Here is a 23434-nt window from a genome sequence, read left to right as displayed (position 1 = left end):
TTTGTTTTTCAAGAGGCAGCAAGACAAACAGCGGGATGAGAAACTCCTGGAATGCTTGTTCTTTTACAAGATGAAGACATACTTTTCTTAAAACAATTATAAAGTGGATTCGGAGAGACAAATCTTTATCTATACCCATTTTGATTTTGAATACTATCATATCCAAACAAGTGAATGCAGGATGTTTATCCTTCTTGTAGCATGTGAACGTTTCTCAGCAATGTGATGTTCAGCATCACCTGCTTTGAGTCAGGAACTTGCAGCTAAGAGTAGAAACCATCTGCAGACAGTTATCTGCATAAAGCAACTTCCAGAAATATCAAGTATACCATTTCCAGCATAAGGAATCCCTGAGGAACAGGCATTTTTATATTTGAAACTAACTAATCAAAAAAAGCCCAAATTTAAGTAAATAAATGCATAATGCTTTCTTTTATTCAAGCATAAAGTTAAGGTCCTAGTAACTAAATGGGACAAATACCTCTGCTTAAAGCTAGCTGGAATGTTGTCTTAACCTCCACAGCAGGTGCATGCCCATTCAGTTAATAACTGATAGGGGTGAATTTGCAGGTGGTAGAACTGGAGCCATAGCGACTATTTAAAACCTTATATTCCAGATATACTTAATGGAACAGGTTCTCTTTTCAAATCATGCTTCAGATAAGAATGTAAGTGATTACACTAGTTCCTACCAGATCGTCATGCAGTCAAGTGCTTTAGCCCTCAACAGTGGCCAAAAATAAGTGCTTCGAGGAGGGCACAGAGACAAGCTATGTAATAATACTCCCCTAACTTCCATCAGTGCATAACTTCAGCAGGTAGTAAACAGCCTTCTCCATAAGAAGGAATTTGTAAAGAAAACTTTTGCATTCAAAAGCTTAGAACAGCAAAAGTGGATTTGTTGCAGAATCCTACCTCCTCTTTGCTTTGTTTTCAGCTACAGACACTAAAATGAACCGCTTATGCCACACACAGGTAATTCCAAGCCTTCTGGGACTTAAGCAATGGATTAATTTTTCATGTTTAAATAACAGGGAGCTGAATCATGAGGGAATACGAATGTGTACTTAACAGGCCTCTATTTCTGAGCACCTGCTGCTCATCTCAGTCACAGAGATACCCTCCTACACCCCCAGGCACCCAGCACAGAAACCTCCAGGGATAAAAAGACGGAAAGCATCACTCCCCGCTTTAGTCAGCTGGCAGCATTACACAGGGGTTTCATCACCGACCTCCCCGTGCCAGCGGGCTGAAAGGAATGCTGAAGGCTGGCAGGCTAAAGGAGCGATGAAGAACCCAGAGACAGGGAGTTGGATGCGTATTTACTCGTTATTAGCCAGAAACGCAGCGGCAAGGCGCTGACAGCACCTGGTGGGCACCACTGAGGAGCCATTAAAGGGGAAAGGCCGACACGGGGTCTGTGAAGAAAGGAATCTTAGCGTCGCCCATCGCTCTGCCAACCGCCCGGCAATGGACCCAGGCAGGCACAGCCCAGCCCTGTGGAGGAAGGCCGGGCTAACGGCAGGGCTTCGGCCCGCCTCCCGCCTTCACCTCAGCGTCCCGGGCTGTGGGAGGAGCGAACGCCGGCTGCTATCTCGGCTGGTTGCCGGCCCTTCGGTGCCCAGCAGAGCCCTCGGAACGCTAAAGGAAGGCCGTGAGGCGCAGCGAGCGGGAGCCGGCGGTGAAACATCTGTGCGCTAATGCGGCGCCATCTTACGTTACGGAATAACCGCCGTGGCAGGCGCCATTTTGCATCTGAGCGGGAGAGGAGAACAGCCTCGCTATATTCCGCCTGGGCGCCGCCATTTTAGGTTACGGAAGAATCTCCGCCTTCCCTACAGCGAACTCATAGGGCGCCGCCATTTTGGGTTACGAACAAGCCTGCGACCCGCAGGGGTCCTCACCCGCCCCTTCCTCCTTTTAGGTGTCTTCATAAAATGCCTGTGGAGAACCCCCTCTTTTTTCGCTCCGCTCCCAAGATGGCGTCGATGCGGGAGAGCGACACCGGCCTGTGGCTGCACAACAAACTGGGCTCCACGGACGAGCTGTGGGCGCCGCCGAGCATCGCCTCGCTGCTCACGGCGTCGGTGATCGACAACATCCGCCTCTGTTTTCACGGCCTTTCCTCGGCCGTCAAACTGAAGCTGCTGCTTGGGATGCTGCACCTGCCCCGCCGGGCGGTGGATGAGGTGAGCGCCGTGTGGGGGGCAGCGTGAGGGGTGAGGGTGTGCGGCAGTGCCGGTATCATCTCCTCCACCCGCCTTTTTACTCTTCGTTATTTTTCCAAGCGGAATCCGCGGGGCCGCCGCCGCCTCGTGCGGCCTGCGGGCGGTGTGAGCCGACCCTGAGGGAGGGGGCGGCTGCGCCTCAAGGGCAGCGCTGGGCAGGGGAGGCCGAGCCCCGCTTCTCCCTCCTCGCCTTCTGGGGAGGGCAGGAAGTGAGGCCTCGGCCCGTAGAGCTGCCGGCTGAGGCCAGGAATGCGGTGCGGGGGCTCGGATTCCCCTCGGTAGAGGAGCGCAGCGCGGGATTTGCTGCTCTTTTGGGAATCTGGTTGGTGTTCATCTTCTGAAAGCAGCTTGGACCTCAAACCTTTTTCATATCTCCACACTGACCCGTAGTTATGATGCAGGTTTCGTGCTTTTGCTGCTGCTTCGGGTAAGAGGGCTTTTCAGAGTCCGCAGGATTAGGAGCAGTGGGACGGTTCTGCTGGCGAGGCGCAAGGATGTGTGTAGGGCTGCCTGCACTCCTTCCCCAGTAGTAGCGACTGGCTGCGTAGGTGTGAGCTGAGCATCCTCACGTTTAGGAAGGACAGCAGCAAGTGCTGAAGCTTTGGGAGTGGAAGATGTGGGGTCTGCACTCAGCAGTGTTTTTTCCCCAACTTCTTGTTTTCCCCTCGAGCAGGATCTGACACTCCTTGCTTTGTGTTACCTGTCTGGGAACAGCTGTTGCTTTCCTTTCCTCCTCTACCCAGTTTGGGGTACAGCTGGCACTGTAAGCAGGTTTCATAGGAGCTTCATAAGAGCTCCTTCACTGGCCTTGGACCATACCTCATCTGCAGCTGGCTTATTCCTACCAAACAGCAGCTGCTGATGGTTGGGGCAAGAATGATGAGAAACATTAAGTTTCTTCTGACAAGTTGAGGAATTTCCATTTGTGCTATGAATGGTTTGTGGCCATGGCTGTGGAGATAGTGCACATTTAATTACTCAGAGAGATTGTAGAGGCTCCTTCTCTGGAGATATTCAAGACCTGTCTTGATGCTTTCCTATGCAGCAAGGGGTTGGGCTTCCTGATCTCCAGAAGTCCCTTCCTATCCCTGTGATTCTGTAATCTGCACCTCAGCTGTGCTTGCACCAGCCCCTGGGATAGGACACAGGTGCTTTGACTTCATTTATGTGTGTACTAGGCAGGGTTGTGGGGAGATAATACATAATTCTGGTTGTATGTTTGGCTTTTATGTACTTCAGAGTTGAAAATGCAGGAGGATTGAGGACTACACATAAGCTCACACAGGCTGGTTTTTTTTTATGTGAAAATTACCTGGAGTAGTATGGAAAAATTGCAAAAAATGTCTTTAAAACTATTCAAATAAAGGAACTTTTACCTGTAGCAGCCTGAAAGCAAAACTCTTCATTCAGAAATCACTCCCACATGTGAAAATGGTTTAATTCAACTGTGGAAGTGTTTTATTAATCCCCTCAGAAAGTCATATGTACGTTTTCCATGCTCTGTGCCAGTCTGTAGATGATGTGTGAGGAGTACTGAGCTGGCAATTGGAAACTTAATATCATTAGAAAATACATTGCATCAGCTTTGTAAAAACTTTGGGCATCTTGAAAGTGGATGGAGGATATAATGGAGGTGTGTTATGCAACATGTTAAATGATATTCCCTTCTCTAGATAACAGACTGAACTTAGTTTTTCTTCTCAAACATCTTTATTTATTTATTTTTCCTTTATGACAGCATTTTAACTGGCATAGTACAACATGGAAACAATTTGGGAACAGACATCTGAGTAAAAAAATCATGTGGGAATCCAGAAAAGTGTGGTATTGGCTTAGAAGGGATTTAATTGGCTGCTGGTCCTTTCTGAGTCTCTGTGAAGGCTGCAGTCTAGACAAGCAGATCTTCAGTGATCTCTCTTGAAAGCTCAGCCCTTAGCTTGAAGTGTTGCATTCCTTCTTAAATGTAATATCCTGTAGTTTTACACTATATGTTTTCATTCTCTGCTTCAAATATTGGATACATATTAGTGACTTAATCCTGTGGGATAAGTAATAAACTTGAATTTTTATCATGCTGTGACCCTCATTACAGCTTATTTATTCCTGCTGACTAATAAGAATAATTGGCTCCCGTTTTCATTTTCACAGTTAAGTGTTTTGTAGGCAGTTATCAAAAATATCCTGCTGCAGTTCTCTGGGCAGAACTTGCGAGCTCTCAAATCTCTCTGCCTCCAAGCTTTTTGCTGTTGTTATTTTCTAGACTATCATGCTTATTTTAAACAATGCCTACTGCTCACTGCAGCGGTGATTTTGGCAGATATTGCTTCTGTTTGGTTTGTCTGTTACATTCCTGTTAACTCGATTCACAGTGGCAAGGTTTTGTGTTCAGAGCAGAGTAACGTTAGAGTCAAGACTGGAGCGAGGACTCTGTACCTCTGTGCTCTATGAAAGATGGTGAAAGGAAGGCACTGCCTGTCCCTGCAGTGGTCTGCCCTTTTGTGGCTGTAGCTGTGGAGAAGAAAGCACAAATCAGGCTTTTCTTTGCTTTCATGAACCAGGAGTCTCCTAACCATGGAAGTGGGAGCTGTGGAATAGTAGCACAAAGGACTAAGCTTTTGCCCCCCTTGTCAGAAGAGGCAGGCAGTTCTTCTTGGCCTATACTTGATGTTCTTTGTTTTTCTGGATGCAGTGGGGTTTATTTTTATCTAATGTTACTTTTGGCCCCTTCTGTACTTTTTCATGATTAAAATATGGAACATACAATGATGCTATTTGATCCATCTTAGTTTTGAATTGAGTAAATATTAATACTGTGCTTTCCAATGCTTTTAGCTTAATGAAAACGCTCTGCAATATTACAGATACTTATTAAACACCACCTTCTCTATGGCCCTGAATGTTTAAAATTTGATTGGCTTTATTAGCCAGTGCAGCTGTTTAAAGGTACAGCTACATGCCAATTTAGGCCTAATGGAAAGCAAATTAATGAGGCTGCCTTACAGTAAGTCTTGTTGGAGCTACGACTTTGTGTATTTCTAGCAATATTGTCTTTCTTTTCAATGCTCATTCCCACAGTGCTGTATCTATGCTCTTCCTGCACAGCCATTATTAATCTCCCTTTTTCTCTATTCCCAGACTTTTTCCATCCTTCCTGATTCTTTCTTCTCATGTTTCTAGTGATGTCCTATGCCAACAGGCTGAGAAAAGTACTTAAGATCCCTGGTTTTTAGATGAGAGAAGTGCCAGAATATGTTGCTTCAGATCTTGACGTTCATGTTTAACAAGATGCTGCTTGGAGCTGATTGGACTCTTGCTTGACCCAGTGTTGCAATCTTAATTATAAGTTTGAGATTATGGCTGTACTCGATAGGGAAATATGTAGGATTCTTTCTTAGTGAGTTGCACCTCACAAATTCTCAAACTACAGCCTTTTCTCAGCTGTGGATTCTACAAAGTGGGGAAATATATCAAAATAATGATTTGAGGGAAGAACTGGGTCTGGACTCAAATCCAAGCTTGTACTCAGGTGAGGTCTCATCTGAGCTTGTGATGCCTGTTAGTGTGCTTCACTTGCCTGTGTGACAGTGACCGCTCTTTCTCTGGCTGCCGTGAGGCTTTATGGTAGTGTTGCTTGTCCACTGCTAGGCAGACAAGTTGTCCCTTCCTTGAGGGAACTAAAACTGTGAGGTGCAGGTGTTTGGACAGTGTTAAGTGCCTGAGCTGTAACTGCCCTGAATGTAGTGTGGGTGCAACTGCTTGATGGGACCTCTGTTAGGAATGTAAATAGTGTAGCTCTATGGTTGTTTATTTATTTGCTACAAGGATGAGTTCTGTGGAGCAGACGTGAAAGATCAGTTAGGAGAAATCATTCTTCCAGCACTTGTCTTTGAGTTTTTGATGGAAGAAATTGTATTCTACACATTTAACTGCATCTTTGGTATCCAGAGTCTAGATGGTAAACAACTGAGAAATAAACCACAGCTTCATCAGTTATCATTGCATGTTTTGAGATGTTATGTGTAAAGCAACACTGTTGGGAGATGCTCGTTTTCCATTGAATTACTGATTTGATTCATTGGTGAGCGTTAACATGAGCCTTAGATAAGAATGCCTAAAGGACGGACTGCCCTATGTTTTATACCTGACTGAAGTCAGAGGGCAATAACACTGTGCGACTGAAAGGGATTGGGAAATGTCAATGTTTGTCTGCCTCTGAGTGCTGAGATTTGTAAGTGTTTGGGGAGGAAAATGGAGGGCAGAACTTGAGCTTTCATTTCTCAGAACTGTGTTAGAATAAGCTTATGAAATCTTTATATGAGAAAAGAATGACAGCATTAAGATGAAGAAGAATCTTTCTGGTCAGAAACGTGCATTCAGAATCAGGAAGCCATATTAATTAGCTACATACACCACAGTGTGTGGTGAGAGGCCAAAAATGAAATATTTTCCTTATACTTAATTAGCATTAAAGGAGTTTTAATACCATACAGAGTACGTCTAAAATTACTTTCCGTGGCTTTATTATGTTGTGTGACAGATGACGTGCTGCATCTCAGAAATCTCAGTTCTTTGAAGCTAATACTTTTAATGTTTACATAAGAAGAAGAATGAAACAGGAGTTCAGTCTTTATTTTGGGGGCTTAAGCTGGCTATGAATGTTGATTTACCAGTTGATGATATACTCAATAAAACCCCAGCTGTAGTCTCTTGATATTTTTTTCCGTAATGCTATCACATGTTGGTCAGTAGTTTAAAAAACATCTGTACCAATCTTATTCATTCATACTAAGCGTTCTTTCCCCTTTTTAAAGATAGATGGTTGGAAAATGCATCCTTTTCACTGTTGAAGCTTTAGCTAGGTGGAAACTTTGCTACTTGTAGTAGCAGAGAACTGGGTACACAACTGCAGCGAGCAGATTTTGGCAAGCAATAGCTTATTAGCATGAAACATAATTCTTGGCCTAACTAAAATACTGGGGACTTGGCTTATGTTGATGTGATGTAGAAATGGTCTAGGAGCTGTTCTGTAGTGCAAAAAGGGGTCCATCTTTATTTAGATTCCTGTTTAAGTAACTTGTTTTCTAGTTAAATATTGTTATCACTGACAAAGGTGTGGATGGGTACATGAAGTTGTAAGTGGGCTATAAAACATACCAAGGCAATACTGTAAGAATCTGGCCTGTACTGAGTGAAAATTATCTGAGGTGAACAAAGCTTTGCGCTGTCAGAAGTTCAAAATGCATTTGTTAAATTGACCAAAAGTGACATTATTAAAAATAGATCTTGGTTCGTTCTTTGCTTTGTTCTAGAGTTAATGTTTAACTGTGACACAGCCTCCCTCTTCCCTTCCCCAGTGGTAAAACATTGTGCATGTTTATCCTAGTGTCTAACAAATATAAAATTAACCCAACTTCAGCTTGTTTAAAACTGTTTCCAATTGGCTGATTTTCTTTTTCTTTTTTTGTTAGATGAAGGGGGCACTGACTGAAATTGTCCAGCTCGCTACCTTGGATTCAGACCCCTGGGTCTTAATGGTAGCTGATATTTTAAAATCCTTTCCAGATACTGGCTCCCTTAACCTTGATCTTGAAGAACAGAATCCCAATGTTCAAGATATTTTAGGAGAACTTAGAGAAAAAGGTAAGTGTCTGTTGAAAACGACAGAAATATGACACCTCTTTTCAGGAATAGGCTGTCTCTGCTCAGGCAGTTGAGGTATCTCAGCGGTATTGGTGCTGGGACAAGCAGTATGTCTTCTCTCAACTGCCACAGTTCATGACCTGGTATATTCCTGAACGGGCAACTGTGATACTTGAGGAATGGTAACCTCTTAAATTATCTTTCCACAAATCATCGGAACTTGCATGTCAGGTCCCTCTGTAATTGTAAAGGGCAAAATAGAAGTTAATGTGGTTTCACTGGCTTTGTTGACAGACTGTATGTGCACTGTTAGGTAATAACAGCTCACCTTATTAATCTACGGTAACAGTTTAATATACTTCTGTCTTGTATGTTGTTGTATTAAAGACAGCAGTGAGGCTTTTTTTTGCAGCAGCACCATTTGCATTGGGCACGTGTGGTGTCCTCTGTTCAGTCTACCTTTAGCCAACAAATGGAGGCACTGGGGGACTGGTCAAAAGGAAAATTGAGTTGCTGATGTCCAGCTATTCCTATTTGGGTGGGTTTGATTTATCAAGTTGTCCAGGAAAAAAACAAACAAACAAACTCATAGGCATTAGGTGGTCAAAAGTGGTTTTGGAGTTAGGACTGCTGTAAGCCAATAGGCTGAAAGAGTTGGGGCTCTTCTGCCTGGAGAAGAGAAGGCTCCAAGAAGACCTTATAGTAACCTTCCAGTACTTGAAGGTGGCCTGCAGGAAAGCTGGGGAGGGACATTTTTATAAGGGCACATAGTGACAGGATGAGGTGAAATGGCTTTAAACTGGAAGAGGGTAGATTTAGACTAGATGTTAGGGAGGAATGCTGTACTGTGAGGGTATTAAGACACTGTAACAGGTTGTGCAGAGAGATTGTAGATGTCCCCACTATTGAAGGTTTTTAGTCCCAGGCTGGATCGTGTTTGAGCAACCTAGTCTAGTGGGAAGTGTCCCTGCCTACAGCAGGGGGGTTGGAACTAGATGATCTTACAGGTCCCTTCCAACCCAAACCATTCTGATTCTGTGATCATTTGTATGTTCACAGTTTTGGTTTGGCTTTTCATTCAGTAGTTTTCTTCTTCATGGGTAGTTTTTGAAAGGAACCGAGAATTTTATCATTTTTATCTGTCTTAAAATTAAAATTCCTGTTGTTTGACTAGATGTATGGGAGCTTACAAACTTAATGTAGAAAACAAGCACCCTAATAACTGGCTGTGTACAGTTTAGATCAGATCTCAATTACTCATGGTGTTTAAGTGAGTTAGCTAAACTTCAATAAACACCTATAGAGTCTAGTTGTAGAATGTTTTTGCAATGTTCTGTCAAAGAGATGCTTATAGCCCTGTGTACTGTCTTAACTCTTTATGCAGTAAGTGAAGGTGAAACGTCAGCTATGTTGCCGTTGGAATGCCAGTACTTAAACAAAAATGCCTTGACAACACTAGCGGGGCCACTTACCCCCCCAGTGAAACACTTCCAGCTGAAAAGGAAACCTAAAAGTGCCACTCTCCGAGCTGAACTCTTGCAGAAGTGTAAGTAGTATTACAGCCAGTTATAACACTGAGTAACAGCAGTGAAAGGAAAATTTGTCAGTCTTATTATGCAGTGTGGAGACATATGCCAAAATCTCTTGCTGTAAGACATGTGACTGCACTCCAACACCTTCTTGATAGCACGTGTGGAAGAGCAGGTGCAAGTCATTCTAGCCATGATTATATTAAGATGCTAATCTTGATTTAAATGCTGTCCAGACTTCAAGGGATACAAAAAGCTGCATTATTTAAAGCGTAGGTATGTTCTCTCAAAAGTGTATTTAAGTCAGTGGTGAAGGCTTGAGGGACAGCTTTGGTTAAAGCTCCTGAAACAATTTAATACGCCATATGTTTCTGCAACAGGGAGCAAGAGCTGCTAATTAATGCTTCATGTTGCTCAGTATGGCTGTATGGGGGGTGAAAGCCAATAGAGTTTTCACTAACAAAAGGCAGCATATGTATGCATCTATATATTGATAGCTAATCTGACTGATCTTAAATTAGTTTCCTGAACCTGCTGCTGTGTTGGAGCAGCTTGATACTTTCTTGCATATGACCCAAGAAATTGGTGTTAAAAAAGCTGTAAATCTTATATGAAAATGTTACATCTCACTCTTATGTGGAACTTAAATGATTTCAATCTTTGTTGAATAAATTGTCTAATGCTTTATTGTAGCTCTGACCATCCTGTCAGTTGCAGTTGTATCTGTTTTGCATTTCTCCACATACAGCGTAGCTCACAAATTACTTGGTTGTTTGTTTTTTTTTTTTTATTATTACAATATAGTTTTATAGTTTGTGTTGACATTCACAGTTTTTTATATGTTAATAACATTTTATGTAGGAAGCCGTGTATTTTCTAGCACAGACTTTATAATAACTGAAGTCTTGGGTTTTGTTTTCTTTTTGTAGCGACAGAAACTGCTCAGCAGCTCAAGAAGACGGCAGGAGTGCCTTTTCATGCCAAGGGCAGGGGACTGGTCAAAAAGATTGATACAACAAGTATGGCTCACTCATATCACTTCCCTGAAAGAAAATCTGATAAAATAGCTTTGAAGACTAGAATTACTTTTTCCTACAAAAGCTTAATTCATTCTGAATTATCCCCTTCTTTGTCTCTTTACTTCTATTTGAATGTTGTTACAAGTCTTATGAGAAGAGTGGTGTTTTGTTAGATGTATCTGCCATGCTTATTTGAGATGCATGCAGCTGGATCATGCCTACAGGCTTCAGTAAGAGCTTAATTTGCAATAATCCAGGAATAACTTCTGGCTAAGCTGCATTGCTCCAAGAGGGAGCAGAGTGACTGGATCACAGTAATCTCTGGTCTCAGAACTACTGTGAAGTGGACTGGATCTAGCTTGCATGTATATAATTCCCTATTGAGAAGGGGAAGGGAAAATAATGAAGATAGTGTGTAGAATAACTTATGTTTTAACTATCCTCTGTAGTAATCATAGGGTATAAGAAAAGTGCAAATCTTAATCACACAGATTCAAGCAGGGATAAGGAACACTCAGTCCAACAGATCGTTCTGGTATTCTTAACTATCTTGTAAGTGTTAACTGACACAGTATCTTAATGGGAAGGTACTCTTATAGTAGCTAAGACTGCTTAGTGTTGCTTCTATTTAACAGACATGAAAAACACATGCAGCTATTAATGTAAGAGTTCCAACTGCTCACTCAAGATCCAGAACTGCCTAATTGTTTTTCAGTAAGTTTTAGGAGTAGGAAGCAGGTTTGAAATTAGTAACGCTTTAAATAACATCAAAGTTTTTTTGGCTGTCAATATGATGCTGAGCTATAAAACTTGAGTATTTTCTTAGTGTGATGTTTAGAAGCTGAATGTACTTTGATGCATTTAATACATAGGCTCGAGTACCAGAGTTGTTTAGCCACGCATTTGTGCAGACAATGCAAGGAGTGTAGTTGTAATTTGAACTCAAAATTGTCCCAGTCTGAAAATTGACTGTCAGTTCTGTTGACATTTGAGTTCTAATTTTTATTTAAGCCATTGAATAATAAAGCCGGTCTTTAGAGTCAGGTGGTTTCTAGAAATACTAATTGTGGAACCAGCTGGGATTTTCAGTACTGAAGCTTACACTGGTAAGAATTGTCCTATGCTGAAAATGTTTTCAGTAAAACATATGAAGGGATTCAGAGTATCCAGCCTCAAACTAAGATTCTGTTTGACCTAAAATGTAGATTTTTCAGTCTGTAGGGCATAAGGCTTGAAGACCTGACAAATATATTTGACTGTCTAATTTTGTAGCAGTTGGTGAGCAGATGCTGTCTTCAGTGCTTATTTTAAGCATGATGTTGAGGGATAACAGCGTGAAATGTGAGGAAACACCATCACAGGTGTAGCAACTTCTACTGAGCATTGTGGCAGCAAGTTCTTTTGTTTGCAGTATGGAGCTAAGTTGGATACTCCCTGTGCAGACCGTAGCTCCAGCATAAACCCTTCTGTGAAACAGTAATTCATATTCCACTGGATTACAAAAGGTTTGAGCTTTGCAGAGCCAGTATTGCAGTGTAATATAACTCGCTAAAGAGCATCTTCATCTGAGGCAGCGTCCCACCTTGCAGAATTTTGAAGCTATATCTTCATTTCTCCAAACTCCGAGGTGTTAGTGCTTCTGTTCCTTTGTGTCTTAAAAGGCAGGAATTGGGGAAATTGTGAGGCTGGATGTCCAAGTTGTAGAATCACTGAATTTCAAGAGTTGGATGGGACCCATGAGGATCACAGAGTCCAATTCCTGGCTCCTTGTATTACCACCCCAAATTGAAACCATATTTCTGAGAGCAGTGTCCAGATGTTTCTTGAACTGCAGCAGACTTGGAGCTCTGACTGCTTCTCTCAGAAGCTTGTTCTGGTACCAGATTTATGCATTTATATTCAGAGGTGCAAAGTGAAATAGTCAGTTTTGTGGAGGAACCAAAAATTTGAATTTGGATTGATGTAATTTTTAATGAAAGTGGTGATTTGGGACACTGTAGAAGAGCTGGGACGGCTCCTGTGCTGCTTAAGAGCTTTCCAGGTGTGGCTCCCCTCACAGTACATTCTTGCGCAGGAGTTGTGTGGTGTTGGCTGCCAGCCTCAAGTGGTGGCACCCTTGATGAGGGTAATATCACAGTATTTCAGCTGCGATGTGCTGCCAGAGCTCTCCTGCCTTAACGCTCAGAAGTAGGCAGCTGTATGTTGTGGCTTAGAAAGGCAGGTAGGTTGATCATCCTGCCAAAGCTTGCTTTGACTATATTAAAAAAAAAACAAAAGGTGCATTCCACAAATGCACTGTGAATCTTGGTTATTCATGATGTTCTGCACGTTATGGCATCCACAAATAGCTCTGAGTGTGACCCCGTTAGTCCTAACACAGCCTATGGTATCTTGAGACTACTGAGTAAGCAGGGAGGGTCAATCTCCCTGGAAGGAAGGAAGCTTGTGGGAGCCCTGGGTGATCTGTTGTAGGAATTGTAACAGCTGTTGGCCAGAGTTCTTGGGTAGATACAGTATTACCAAGTAACTAGATTTGAAGTTTAAAGAGTAACTGAAAGTAGTAGGGTTCAGAACTTTGTGCTTAATAGCTTTTTATGGGTTTGAAGTTTGTTTTTCTAAGTAAGGAAAGTATCAATATATGTAGAAAAGTATATTCTGATAGCAGTGTGCTGATTTGATTACTTCATTTAGAACGCGTAGAAAAATATTGAAGGTAAAACTGTAATAAAAATTACTTTGGGATTGCAAACATTAGTGGGGAGCGACTCTTTGCACTTGTTTGAAGGGTAAAACCCAACCTGAAGTTTGAAGAACATTTAGTATTTTGTAGAGTTTCTTTTAAGACACTTCTGAAGTCAGGGGGAGTGTTAAGGGGAAGAAGTTAATACCTCACTGTGTTTGTAATTAGTGAAGCAGGTATTTTAATTGTTACTTTTTTCTTTTCTTACTTAAGCACCACTCAAAGGAATACCAAAACAAGCTCCATTCAGGAGTACTTCAGCACCTAGTGTATTTAACCCTTCTGGAAACAGAAACCCTATTCCTCCTTCAAGAACTCCTCTGCGTAAAGAAAGAGGAGTAAAGGTAGGTGAATTCCTGCTCAGTTCCTCCTGTTTTAAAATAACTTTTTGGTGCTGTTTTGAATCGAGCATCAGCATGTTAAAAAATCAAGGATAGTATTGAGATAGTTTAAATTGATGTTGCTGTTGCTAAAATTCTGCACTCTTTTCTTCAGCTTTTAGAATTCTCTGAGCTGGATATGGTGGGTGCTGGCCGTGAAGCAAAGAGAAGAAGAAAGACATTAGGTTAGTATGGAACACTACGTTCAAAGGCTGTTAATATACATGCAAATGTACTTGTTTTATTCTTGATGTGTTGAAACTCACCTGCTAAGTTTACAAGAAAAAAGGGCCATTTGTACTTTGCACAGCAAAGCTAGACCTGAAACTAGCCTTGCATCTGGAATTGTTCTGAGTTTCTTATGTGCTTATCCCTACCAGTTGCACAGCCAAGTGAAGGAATGGAAAGTAATCTTGATAAAAATTAGAATAATCTCTCTTCAAGGCTGTGCCTTAGATTTTAACAAATGAATCATGTCTTTTACTCAAGTGGCAGCGCTACTGAAGCATATCAGGAAGATGTGCTAGGCAGTTTATGTTCTGTAAAAAAGAAAATTAGGGTTTTTTGGTAGCAAATGCGATCATTTTGTTCTAAGACAGTAATTGAAAGTTCTTGGTACTTTTTAATATCAGAAAAATAGGCTAATTAGCCTTAGCTGCTGCATCTTGATGGATATATATTGTGGTTCACTTAATCACTGGGTTGTTCATGAAATTGTGTAGGAACGTTACTGTATATTCTTTACTGTAACCTTTCAGCATATGCTTCTTAAGCTTGTTCTAGCAGACTCTTTGAAACTGTTTTTTCTAGATTGCTGTTTGAATCAAATTCAATATTTAATCGTATTTCCTTGAACTGACTTGTGTTTTTATGCAATAGATACAGAAGTGGTGGAAAAGCAAGCCAAAGAAGAAACAGTAGTAGAAAATGCTACTCCAGATTATGCTGCTGGCCTTGTGTCTACACAGGTAAAAACAAAACATCAGAGGAGAAACTCCTACCATGAAATCAAATAACAGATGAGAAAACTATGATGCATGGGGTGATCTTGTGAAAATGTTGCTAAATTTAGAAGGCAGCTTCTTCTGAGGTCTCGCATATATTTGTAACGAGGTCTAAGCCAGCCCCATTACTGAACAGGAAGGAGAAATACAAGGAACTGATTTCTGTCCAAAATGCCCCTGGCTTATAATCCCTTCCTAGAACCCATGAAGCTCAGAGGTGGCCACTTTCTCTCTTAGTTTTGTTTTGTGTTTATGAAATACGCACGATATTGTGCTTTAAGTACAAAACAGTGATTCCTTTTGCTTGATCCAAGATGGTATCTGCATCATACGTTGGTGTTGATTGCCTCTTTGAGTGGAGACAAAGCCTTACATAAACCTACTCTGGTTAAGCCCTCTGCATGTCCCACATGTCCCCGAGGCCTTCTTTGCATTCTTTTTGTGGGTTCTTCACCAGACATAACACTTCTGTGTTTTACAGAAACTTGGCTCACTGAACAACGAGCCAGCATTACCTTCTACAAGTTATTTACCTGCTACTCCCAGTGTGGTGCCATCGTCCTCATACATCCCAAGTTCTGAAACACAGCCAGGTAAGTAAGATGCACTTTTTTTTAAAAAATCACCCCCTTCTGTAGAAATCCCTTTTCTCCACCCTTTAATACACTTACTTGCCTTTAATTTTCCTTTCTTGCTGCATGTACAGTCTTACAGGAGCATATCAGCTTGCTCTAACACATGGACGTGACTGGGATTCGTTACCAGAGCTTGTAGTTAACAGAGAACCGGCACTGCAGTTTGTGTTATTTTTGTTCTTGCTTGTTAAATGTTACTGTAGCTTTTGCCTACGTGAGCTGTGGTGTGTTGGTCCCCATAGAAAAAGTCATACAGAAAAACTAATCACTTAACTTGGCTCTGAAACAGTTCAGAATCTCTCTGAAGGTCTGTGCAAATCTCTCTGACAGAAAATTGGCATCTCTGGAAGGAATGCAGCCAAAAGCACATCAGTGTTGTCAGCAGCTAGTGTTATTTTCCAGAGCGTTGGCAGTGTGTTCCACATCAGAGAAAGCCTGGTTTAAAATTCTCTATTGTCTTTGTCTCCTGTTGTTGGTGGTGTTTTCTTTTTTCTAGCTTCCCTTACAGACAAGGAATGCTGTGTTCTTGAAGATCTGTGAATCTGGTTTCATCTAATCTGATGTTGCGTAATTAAGATATATGTTACTTTATGCAAGTCGATTCTGACATGAGATGAAGCTAGTAATAAAAGTGGAGATTCGTACAAAAGAAATGGGTAGCTAGTTATCTTACTGGCTAAGAGCCATGTTGCTAAAGCCAGTGCTGTGTCCATGCCTAGATGAATGAGAGTACTAGAACCTTCCCATTCTCTAAAACTTGATCTGAAAGGCATCTGCTGAGTTGTGTTCTGTATCTGCCTTCTGGTCTCTTGTAAACACAGATGAGTGTAGGTTAGTTTAAATCCTAGGAGACTCATAAAAGGTACTTAAGTTGCTGTACGTATGTCAGAGAGCTGCAAGAGAACATAAATGGCTGGAACATGCACTGGCTGGCTGTTGTCTGATGGATAATGTGGTCACTTGTGATATACCTTCCCTTTGGTTGCAGTCAGCTTTGGAATAGGAACTTCCTTGGATGGTTGAGTACAGGCGAATAAATGAACTTCTCAATATTGAGAGGGTTTTAGCCCTCTTAGCAATTAGTGTTTAAATGAATTCTTTTGGGGACTGATTTTAATATTATCTGTTTAAACATTTATGTATTTTCAGTATTTGCTGCTGTCTGAGGCTGCAATAGGTTAAAAAAAAACAGATTGCTGCACAGAAATCAAAACCGCAGTATGACAGAGTTGGTGGGGTCAGCATACAGGTGTTATAGCAGCATATGTTAAAAAGTTGATCAATTTAATTCATGCCCGTTAAAAATGAAGTTTGCTTCCAAATGCAGTGTAATCCACTTTGGAAATCTTGTCGCTGTCTAATTGCTAGAGGTGATTGAGTGGGGACAGTACTAGCTCTTCATGTTTTCAGATGGGTGTTAGATGATATAGAGTCATGGTAAGTAGAAGAGTCGGGAATTTTAGATCCTTCTAAAATCCATTGGTGATGAGCCTTGTTTGTGGATTATACTTTTAATTTCTGCTTTTTTAATTGTTGCAGCTGGTTCTGCACGAGAGGCTTTGCAGACTAACAGACAGACTGAAGAGCCTGCAGCTCCAAATGCTACCACAACTCTGCCTGCGCAGTTCAAGCAAAGAACTCCCATGTACAACAGTAACTCAAATCCACCTGCAACTACACCTACCTCACCCCTCACACCTACCACCCCTCCTGCCATTTCCCCTGCAGCACAAGCACCACAAGTGGCCCCTCAAACTCAGCAACAGCCACCACCGAAAAAAAGCCTCTCTCTTACAGTAAGTAACAAATAGGTTGTTCTTAGATGATGCTTTTGATGTAGATTGGAAACGCAAATTTTTCTTGTTGAACTTACTTAAAAAAATTGACAGTATAACTGAGGCTGCTTGTTTAAAACCAAAGATAGAGAAAATATTCTTGTGGCTTCAGTAGCATTGCTGTATGAAATGTTAGTCACAACTTTTTATGTGTGTAGTGTTACTGTTACAGTAAGATGTCTTCATTTCCTGCTGTTCATTACATAAAACAATGTTCTGTTCCTTGTTGCAAAGAATTCTGGGAGAAAGGCATAGTTCCAGCAGTGCCTTTAGCCTTGCCTGTAGCATAAGCCACTAGAAGAGATTGCATTGTTGTGTTGGTAGGAATGAAGTTATCAGTAGAATAAAGGCAAAACAATTGATTTCTTTTCCTGCCTCCCTCCCCCAATCTGTTATCAGTTTTTAAAAGCCTGGGAGTGCAGAAGTAAATAAATAACAAATGCTTACCCTGAAGCTCCTATGTTTGTGTATTACATGGATGCTTGAAATTAGTCAGGTAATCAATTTGAGATACAGCTTGAGACTTTGCAGAGCACTTCTGTAAGCCCAGCTTGAAAGATCTGAACCCTAAGAAGCAGTGACTTTTTCAGTAGCTTTGCTTTGTTTAAAAAGAAAAACTTTCACATTGAAGTTACAGCAAGTCTGCATGTTGTACGATGTAGTAGAGGCACTTCTTAACTAAGGTCATAAAGAACACAATATAGAGTGGAAACAGCAGGTCTCTTAGCGCATGTAACTGTTTGAAGTTACATACTTTTTCAGTGTAAGTTTCAGAATTGTCACTGCTGCAAGTGTTAGATCTGAGCATTAAAGATGAAGAGCTTTGAGGTTAAGGGCTTTGTATTTTTCTGCTGGAATTCATATTTGTTGTACATTTTGCAGAGGGAGCAAATGTATGCTGCACAGGAAATGTTCAAGACTGCAAACAAAGTTACAAGGCCAGAAAAGGCTCTTATACTTGGATTCATGGCAGGATCCAGAGGTACGTATTGAAACTAAATTACTTTGCTTTTCAATCTCCAGTGTGAAACACAGTGTGGTGTTTCAGAATGTGCGTAAGTGGAAGAATGTCTCCTGCTTTACCTTCATTCAGGGTGTGCTAGAATCTAGTTTACACTGGACTGTGTTTATTTCAATGGATTAAAATTTTGGCTACCTCAAAGTAGTTTTTTTAGTCCTTTTTCATTAGAAATAGAATATCTCAGAGCAGCCACTAAGCACAAAACATACACAGAAGTGAACCAAGCACATGTAATGCTGCTTAGTTAGGAGACGCAGGCCAATCCAAGTGGAACAGTGAGCAGGTTGATTGGGTTCTTGTCTACAAGACAGAATGTAAATTGTTCCATGGCAGGCTGAGGTACACATTGCATAATATGGAGCTTCTTCACTAGCTCTGGAACATTAGAAATGTAGCTGCTGTTTTCTCTACTTCAGGGGTAGGTGCTGAAAATCATAGGGGGGTCTACTCTAGGCTTGATCTTGTTGTACATTGCCCTTGATGGACCAAGATTGTACTACTCAGTCATCTACTAAATGTAAGATGAGAAGGAGCTTAAGAGTCTTTAAGTGAACTCTGTCATCTGCACTGGCTCTGCTTTCTAGGTTGGTGTTTGAGGGCTCTTGTCACAGGAGTGCTGGAGTCTAAATGTGGCTTATGCATCTGGATTAGTGCAGTACATCATTCAAGACAGCCAGGATAGAGTTACTATGATGATCCTGGGGCTTAAAGAAAGTTTAGTGTTGATTACGTACATGAGTGCTCTTACTACTGGATATCACTTCAGAATGCTGTAGCAGGATGTACTTTAATATCTGTATTGATATTTTTTATGATGTGAGGTAATCATTGAGGTTTGGTTTTGTTAGAAGAGAAATACAGTCTATGATGTATGGAGTCTGTATGGACGTGGTATAGAAATAAACCCAGAACTAATAGAAAACACTAGTGTGTTTTGAATGTAAGGTTTTGAATGCCTATCAGGTGCTCTTTGCTTTCTCATAATGTCAAAATGTGTAACTTGTTTCTGTTTTTGTTTCTACAGAGAATCCTTGCCAAGAGCAAGGTGACATCATTCAGATTAAACTTAGTGAGCATACAGAAGATTTACCAAAGGCAGATGGCACTGGCAGCACCACTATGTTGGTTGACACAGTGTTTGAAATGAACTATGCTACCGGTGAATGGACCAGATTCAAGAAGTACAAACCTATTACTAACGTTTCTTAAAAGATGCAGCAACAACAGACTGGACCAAATCAAGCTTAGAGTCAACCAGCTCGTAGAGTATGTCAACTGTACAAAATGGCATTCATGTGTACATTTATTACCCTCCAGCATAGAAGCTGTGGCTCTTCAACCTAACTGGGCTCAGTGAATGCAGAAGAAGTTGGTGTTGAATTTCCTTTTTTGTCTTGTTGGTTTTTTTTATTATCTGGAAAAGGTGGTCTTAGGGGAGGGAATGGTTGGTGGTTTTTTGTTCTGTTTTGTTTGTTTTTTTTAATGTAATTTTAAGATGCTGGAAGAGGAGAGCAGATCACAACTGAATGATTAAAGATGGGAGCAGTTTACTTCTGAGCACCTGAAGAGAAGACTACTGCACAGTCATTCACAGTTTACCATTTAAACAAGGGCACAGATCTTTACTGTTTAAAGAAGCTATTCTCTTTGGCTGCTTGGGTTCCATGAGAGCTTAAAGCACCACATAGGTGCTTTGTTTTGTAATTCAGTTGCAGTACAACTAAATACTGCAGGTGAGAGATGTCTGGTGTCTAGTAGTACCCACTGTACGTTCAGCTTATTTATGCTCGAAGCATAGGATGGGATTGAGTATCTTTAATTTGCTATATTGTCTATGTCCATACACAGCATGAGTTAACCTATGTTTGGCTTTACTTGAGATCAAGAGAAACTGAATATCGTAGTTTTCTGATGGAAAAAATAGCAAATCCAGAGAAAAACTGAAAGGTAGCAGTGGGCTGTTGGCAGTGTGGAAACTATAGTTCTTTGCCATGCCATTCTTAGGGTAAAAGCTTATCAGTGGCTATTGCATGGCAAGTCCTTCAAACAGCCTGGGAGGAAAGGAAGCTAAAACATAGCAAGGCTGACTGCAGCATTTCTGCTTTTTTAAATGGCCCTGGAAATGGTTGATGCATCTCTGAATAAGATGACTGGGAGGTGGTGGTAACGTATGTTTGGTTGGGCAGCCATAAGGTGCTTGATTACCTTATCCAAACAGCTCCGAATGAGTTTAGCTGTGGTTCCTACCTGTGTAGTTATCAGTATAATCATCAACGTGGCTGCAGTTATTCTGGCATATAAACATACCTTACACGTACCCCTTTCTAGTAGAAGCACATCTTGATCTTCATAACTGTGTTCACACCAATGGTTTCACCTGCCCTTAAATGTTCCAGTATAGCTTGCATTTATTGAGAGGGATTGTGTACATAGTTCAGGATTCACTGTTTGGAGACTTGTTTGCATTCTTTGAGGGGGAGACTTGGTTTCAACGTCTGGTTTTTGCCAGTGCGTGTGTGTAGAGCTGTGCTTAGTTGGGAATGGGGCTTGGAAGGGAGGCGTACAGCAGAGCAGCACAGTGGGTGTTCTGGTGCTGAGAGGGTACCTGAGGCTGACTGCAGGTTCGTGTAGAAGTGGAACTTGTAGGACAAAATGAGGCTTTTCTTTTAATAAAAGAAAGCAGACCAAATCCCTTCAGTACACATAACATAATGAGATGTTTAGGTAATTGTTTAGAATATTTTGTATTGGAACATTTTTTATTGCTTTTTTTTATTTTGGGTTTCTCAAATGAATTATCCAGCTGAAGAGGGAAAGTGTAAGCGACGAGAGAATCTGCATTTACAGCACTGTAACAGGTGACCAAAATGATGATTCCTTAACTTCATTAGAGCAAATAGAACGTTTGAGCTCCTGTAGTGGGCAGCTCATTGAATGGCATCTGCCAACACTGCGGAGCTCTGTGTGTTGTAGTGTGAGCGTTAGGCTCCCCCTATTCACCATCACCACGGGGACTCTCCTCCACATCTTATGAGCCCGCTTCAGAAGCAGTGCAGGTTGTGGTTCTGATAGTGTGTTTTTCTTCCTTTAAGCAGCTAGAAACCAGCCTGCCCGGTGAGGTTGGCAGTGGGCTGCAGGTTGTAGGATGAGTTCCATAACAGTGCGTTTTCATGGCTGTAACTTGATTATATCTTACACAGGAAGGGCTAATAGCAGCTTATAACAGCATTCATCTTTTAAAGCAAAGGCTTAAAAGAAAGTAACATTCCTTTTTCTTTTTTGTCTGCATTCAGATTTTTAAAGGTTGGTGGTTTTTTTTGATGGCCGTTTTTCTTTAGACGCGTGTAATGTTGCCTTAAAGGCTCCTACTTGCTAAACAAGCTGCAAGTACCAAACGTGATTTTAGAGTAAATGTTTAATTTATTAAAGCTGGCTGGGCTGAGGGCTGTGTGCTCATACTGCCAACTGCTCCTTCAACATCCTTTGCTGCCAGCTCCTGTTTGCTGCGTAGCAGAGTTGGTCTGCAGGCCTGTTTGAAGTCATGCACAACAGCTTGAAGTTTTAAGCAGAAGCGTGGTGCGCTTTTAACTCTGTTGGGTTGTTGGGGTGAGACGGCTCTGCAAAGGAATTTATTCTTAAAAGCAACTTGGACTCTCAACACTAAAGCATTACCTGTGTGAATCTCCAAAGGTTTACTTAAATGCCTAAAGAAAGGGAAGTCTTTGCAATGGTATGGTAAGAACTGAAACTACAGGGGGTTTTTTGGTCAGAGAAAGGTGGCGTGGCAGGCAGTTAGACAGGTTCCAGTGCAGTGGAATTGCTGCATGCAGAACAGTCTGGCCCTGGAACTTGATATTAGTCTTCAATATTCAGTCACTTAGCTGTTAGCTGGGTTCTGTACAGTGACGCTCAGTGTGTGCTGCAAAACTGAATAAAAGCTTCTGCTGACTCCAGGGCGATTTGCTGATGTAGTGACCAAATGGCCACTCAAGTAGTTCTGAGTTCTTAGTTTTGCATTCTTTCCCATTGCCCAAGCAAACAGCTTTAGGAAATAGCAAGGCCAAACTTCCTAGGTGTGTTACTGGACCTCAGCGAGGCAGGGTGTCCCATTTTCTCTTGCCTTTGCTTGTAAAGAAGCACCTGTGAGCTGAAAGGGCTCAAAATGGACACAGCGTGGCTTGTAGCAATGGAAGTGGCTTGTGGTTTGGTTTCTTTTAACCATTCCTGTCCAAGTTTGTTAGGTGGGGGTGGAAAGAACTCACACACACAGCCAGGCTTCTGAAGAACTTGCCCTACAAAGTCCTGGGTTTCTTCAGGCTCCATTTTCTTCATGAGTAAAGACTTGAAAGTGAAATGAGTTGAATGAAGGTGAGTCCAAGGAGGACGTTGAGCAGAAGAACCAATTCCAGATTCCTTCCTCCTTTTTCCCGCTCTAGTGCTCTGTAGTTCTCTCCATACGATGCTGTTGAGACTTGGTGTGGTTAACACTCTTGTGTTGGGCCAGTGTTCTGTGGGTTAACTTCATTTTCCACTGGTAGCTCTGCTGGTTAACCTTCCAGTTAAACGCCATAGGATACTGGATGCAATGGGGGGGTGGGGGGTGGGGAAGCCTTTGGTGGTTGCTCGATACCTCTGTGTGAAATTGGTAATATCACTAAATGATGTCTAAGTGCAAACCGTTGTCTAGATAGAAGAAGCTTGAGACTTTGACATCATCCAGTTTAAGAGTGAATCACATTCTCATAGTGTAACCTGACTGGAAAAAGACTAAGAAATGTTAAACCAGAGCCCTCTGGGAGTCTGGTGCCTTTAACAAGAACTGTCACTTTGTGAAATGTTCCATCTATTGCATAGTCTGTATGTTTTCTATTTGGGTTTGTTTTGGTTTGTTTTTTGTACAGTTGTAAATTCAGAATATCCTGTCTTTGGGTACGTATTTTCAGTGTACTACAGTCTGTATAATAAAACTTTAGATTTTCTATGGAAGCAAACTGTTTCATTTCAATAGCCACGTGTGGCTGGGCTCGTCCCGGCTTTTTATGTTGGAGCCTTGTGACACGGCTCCGTTACACCTGCCTGCCCTCGTGTGGTGCCGGGCATAGTCTGAGGGTTTTCCTTTCTGTCAGATCGACCTTATCAAATAGCCGGGAAGCAAATTCTGTTCCAGGCCAATGCTCTGTTAAAACACTTGTGACCGAGCTTTCGGGATGCACGTTTCGCTTCTGCCATCGAGCATTTGTTGTGAAGGATTCTCAGCGTCCACGTGAGTGACTGACTGAACGCACTTTGCACCAATAAGGATCATAGAATCATAGAATTACTCAGGTTGGAAAAGACCTTGAAGATCATCAAGTCCAACCGCAGCCTAACCAGTAGCCTATCTCTTAAAAAACAACCACGAAA

General features: G+C 41.7%; 1 protein-coding gene across 1 annotated transcript; it reads left to right on the top strand.

Moving 5' to 3' along the window:
• Positions 1 to 1873: 1873 nt before the first annotated feature.
• Positions 1874 to 23015, top strand: NELFA (negative elongation factor complex member A). Its single transcript, XM_072336795.1, has 11 exons — positions 1874 to 2189; positions 7697 to 7868; positions 9253 to 9414; positions 10327 to 10416; positions 13370 to 13500; positions 13652 to 13721; positions 14416 to 14504; positions 15022 to 15133; positions 16715 to 16971; positions 17893 to 17992; positions 19056 to 23015. The coding sequence occupies exons 1-11, from the start codon at positions 1938 to 1940 to the stop codon at positions 19238 to 19240; spliced, it is 1620 nt and encodes a 539-aa protein (XP_072192896.1). The 5' UTR covers positions 1874 to 1937; the 3' UTR covers positions 19241 to 23015.
• Positions 23016 to 23434: the final 419 nt, after the last annotated feature.

The sequence above is a fragment of the Excalfactoria chinensis genome, chromosome 4, assembly GCF_039878825.1.
Source record: "Excalfactoria chinensis isolate bCotChi1 chromosome 4, bCotChi1.hap2, whole genome shotgun sequence".
In the NCBI taxonomy this organism is placed as follows: Eukaryota; Metazoa; Chordata; class Aves; order Galliformes; family Phasianidae; genus Excalfactoria; species Excalfactoria chinensis.
Note: the sequence above shows the minus strand (reverse complement) of the source record. Positions and strands in the feature narration are given on the sequence as shown.

What these genes read in the sequence shown, in the direction of transcription:
- NELFA (XM_072336795.1), top strand. Translation starts at nt 1,938, where the DNA reads ATGCCTGTGGAGAACCCCCTCTTTTTTCGCTCCGCTCCCAAGATGGCG. An exon ending in GTAAAGAAAGAGGAGTAAAG is followed by an intron (nt 13,501 to 13,651) that starts GTAGGTGAATTC and finishes TCTTTTCTTCAG; the next exon opens with CTTTTAGAATTCTCTGAGCT. An exon ending in AAAAAAGCCTCTCTCTTACA is followed by an intron (nt 16,972 to 17,892) that starts GTAAGTAACAAA and finishes TACATTTTGCAG; the next exon opens with AGGGAGCAAATGTATGCTGC.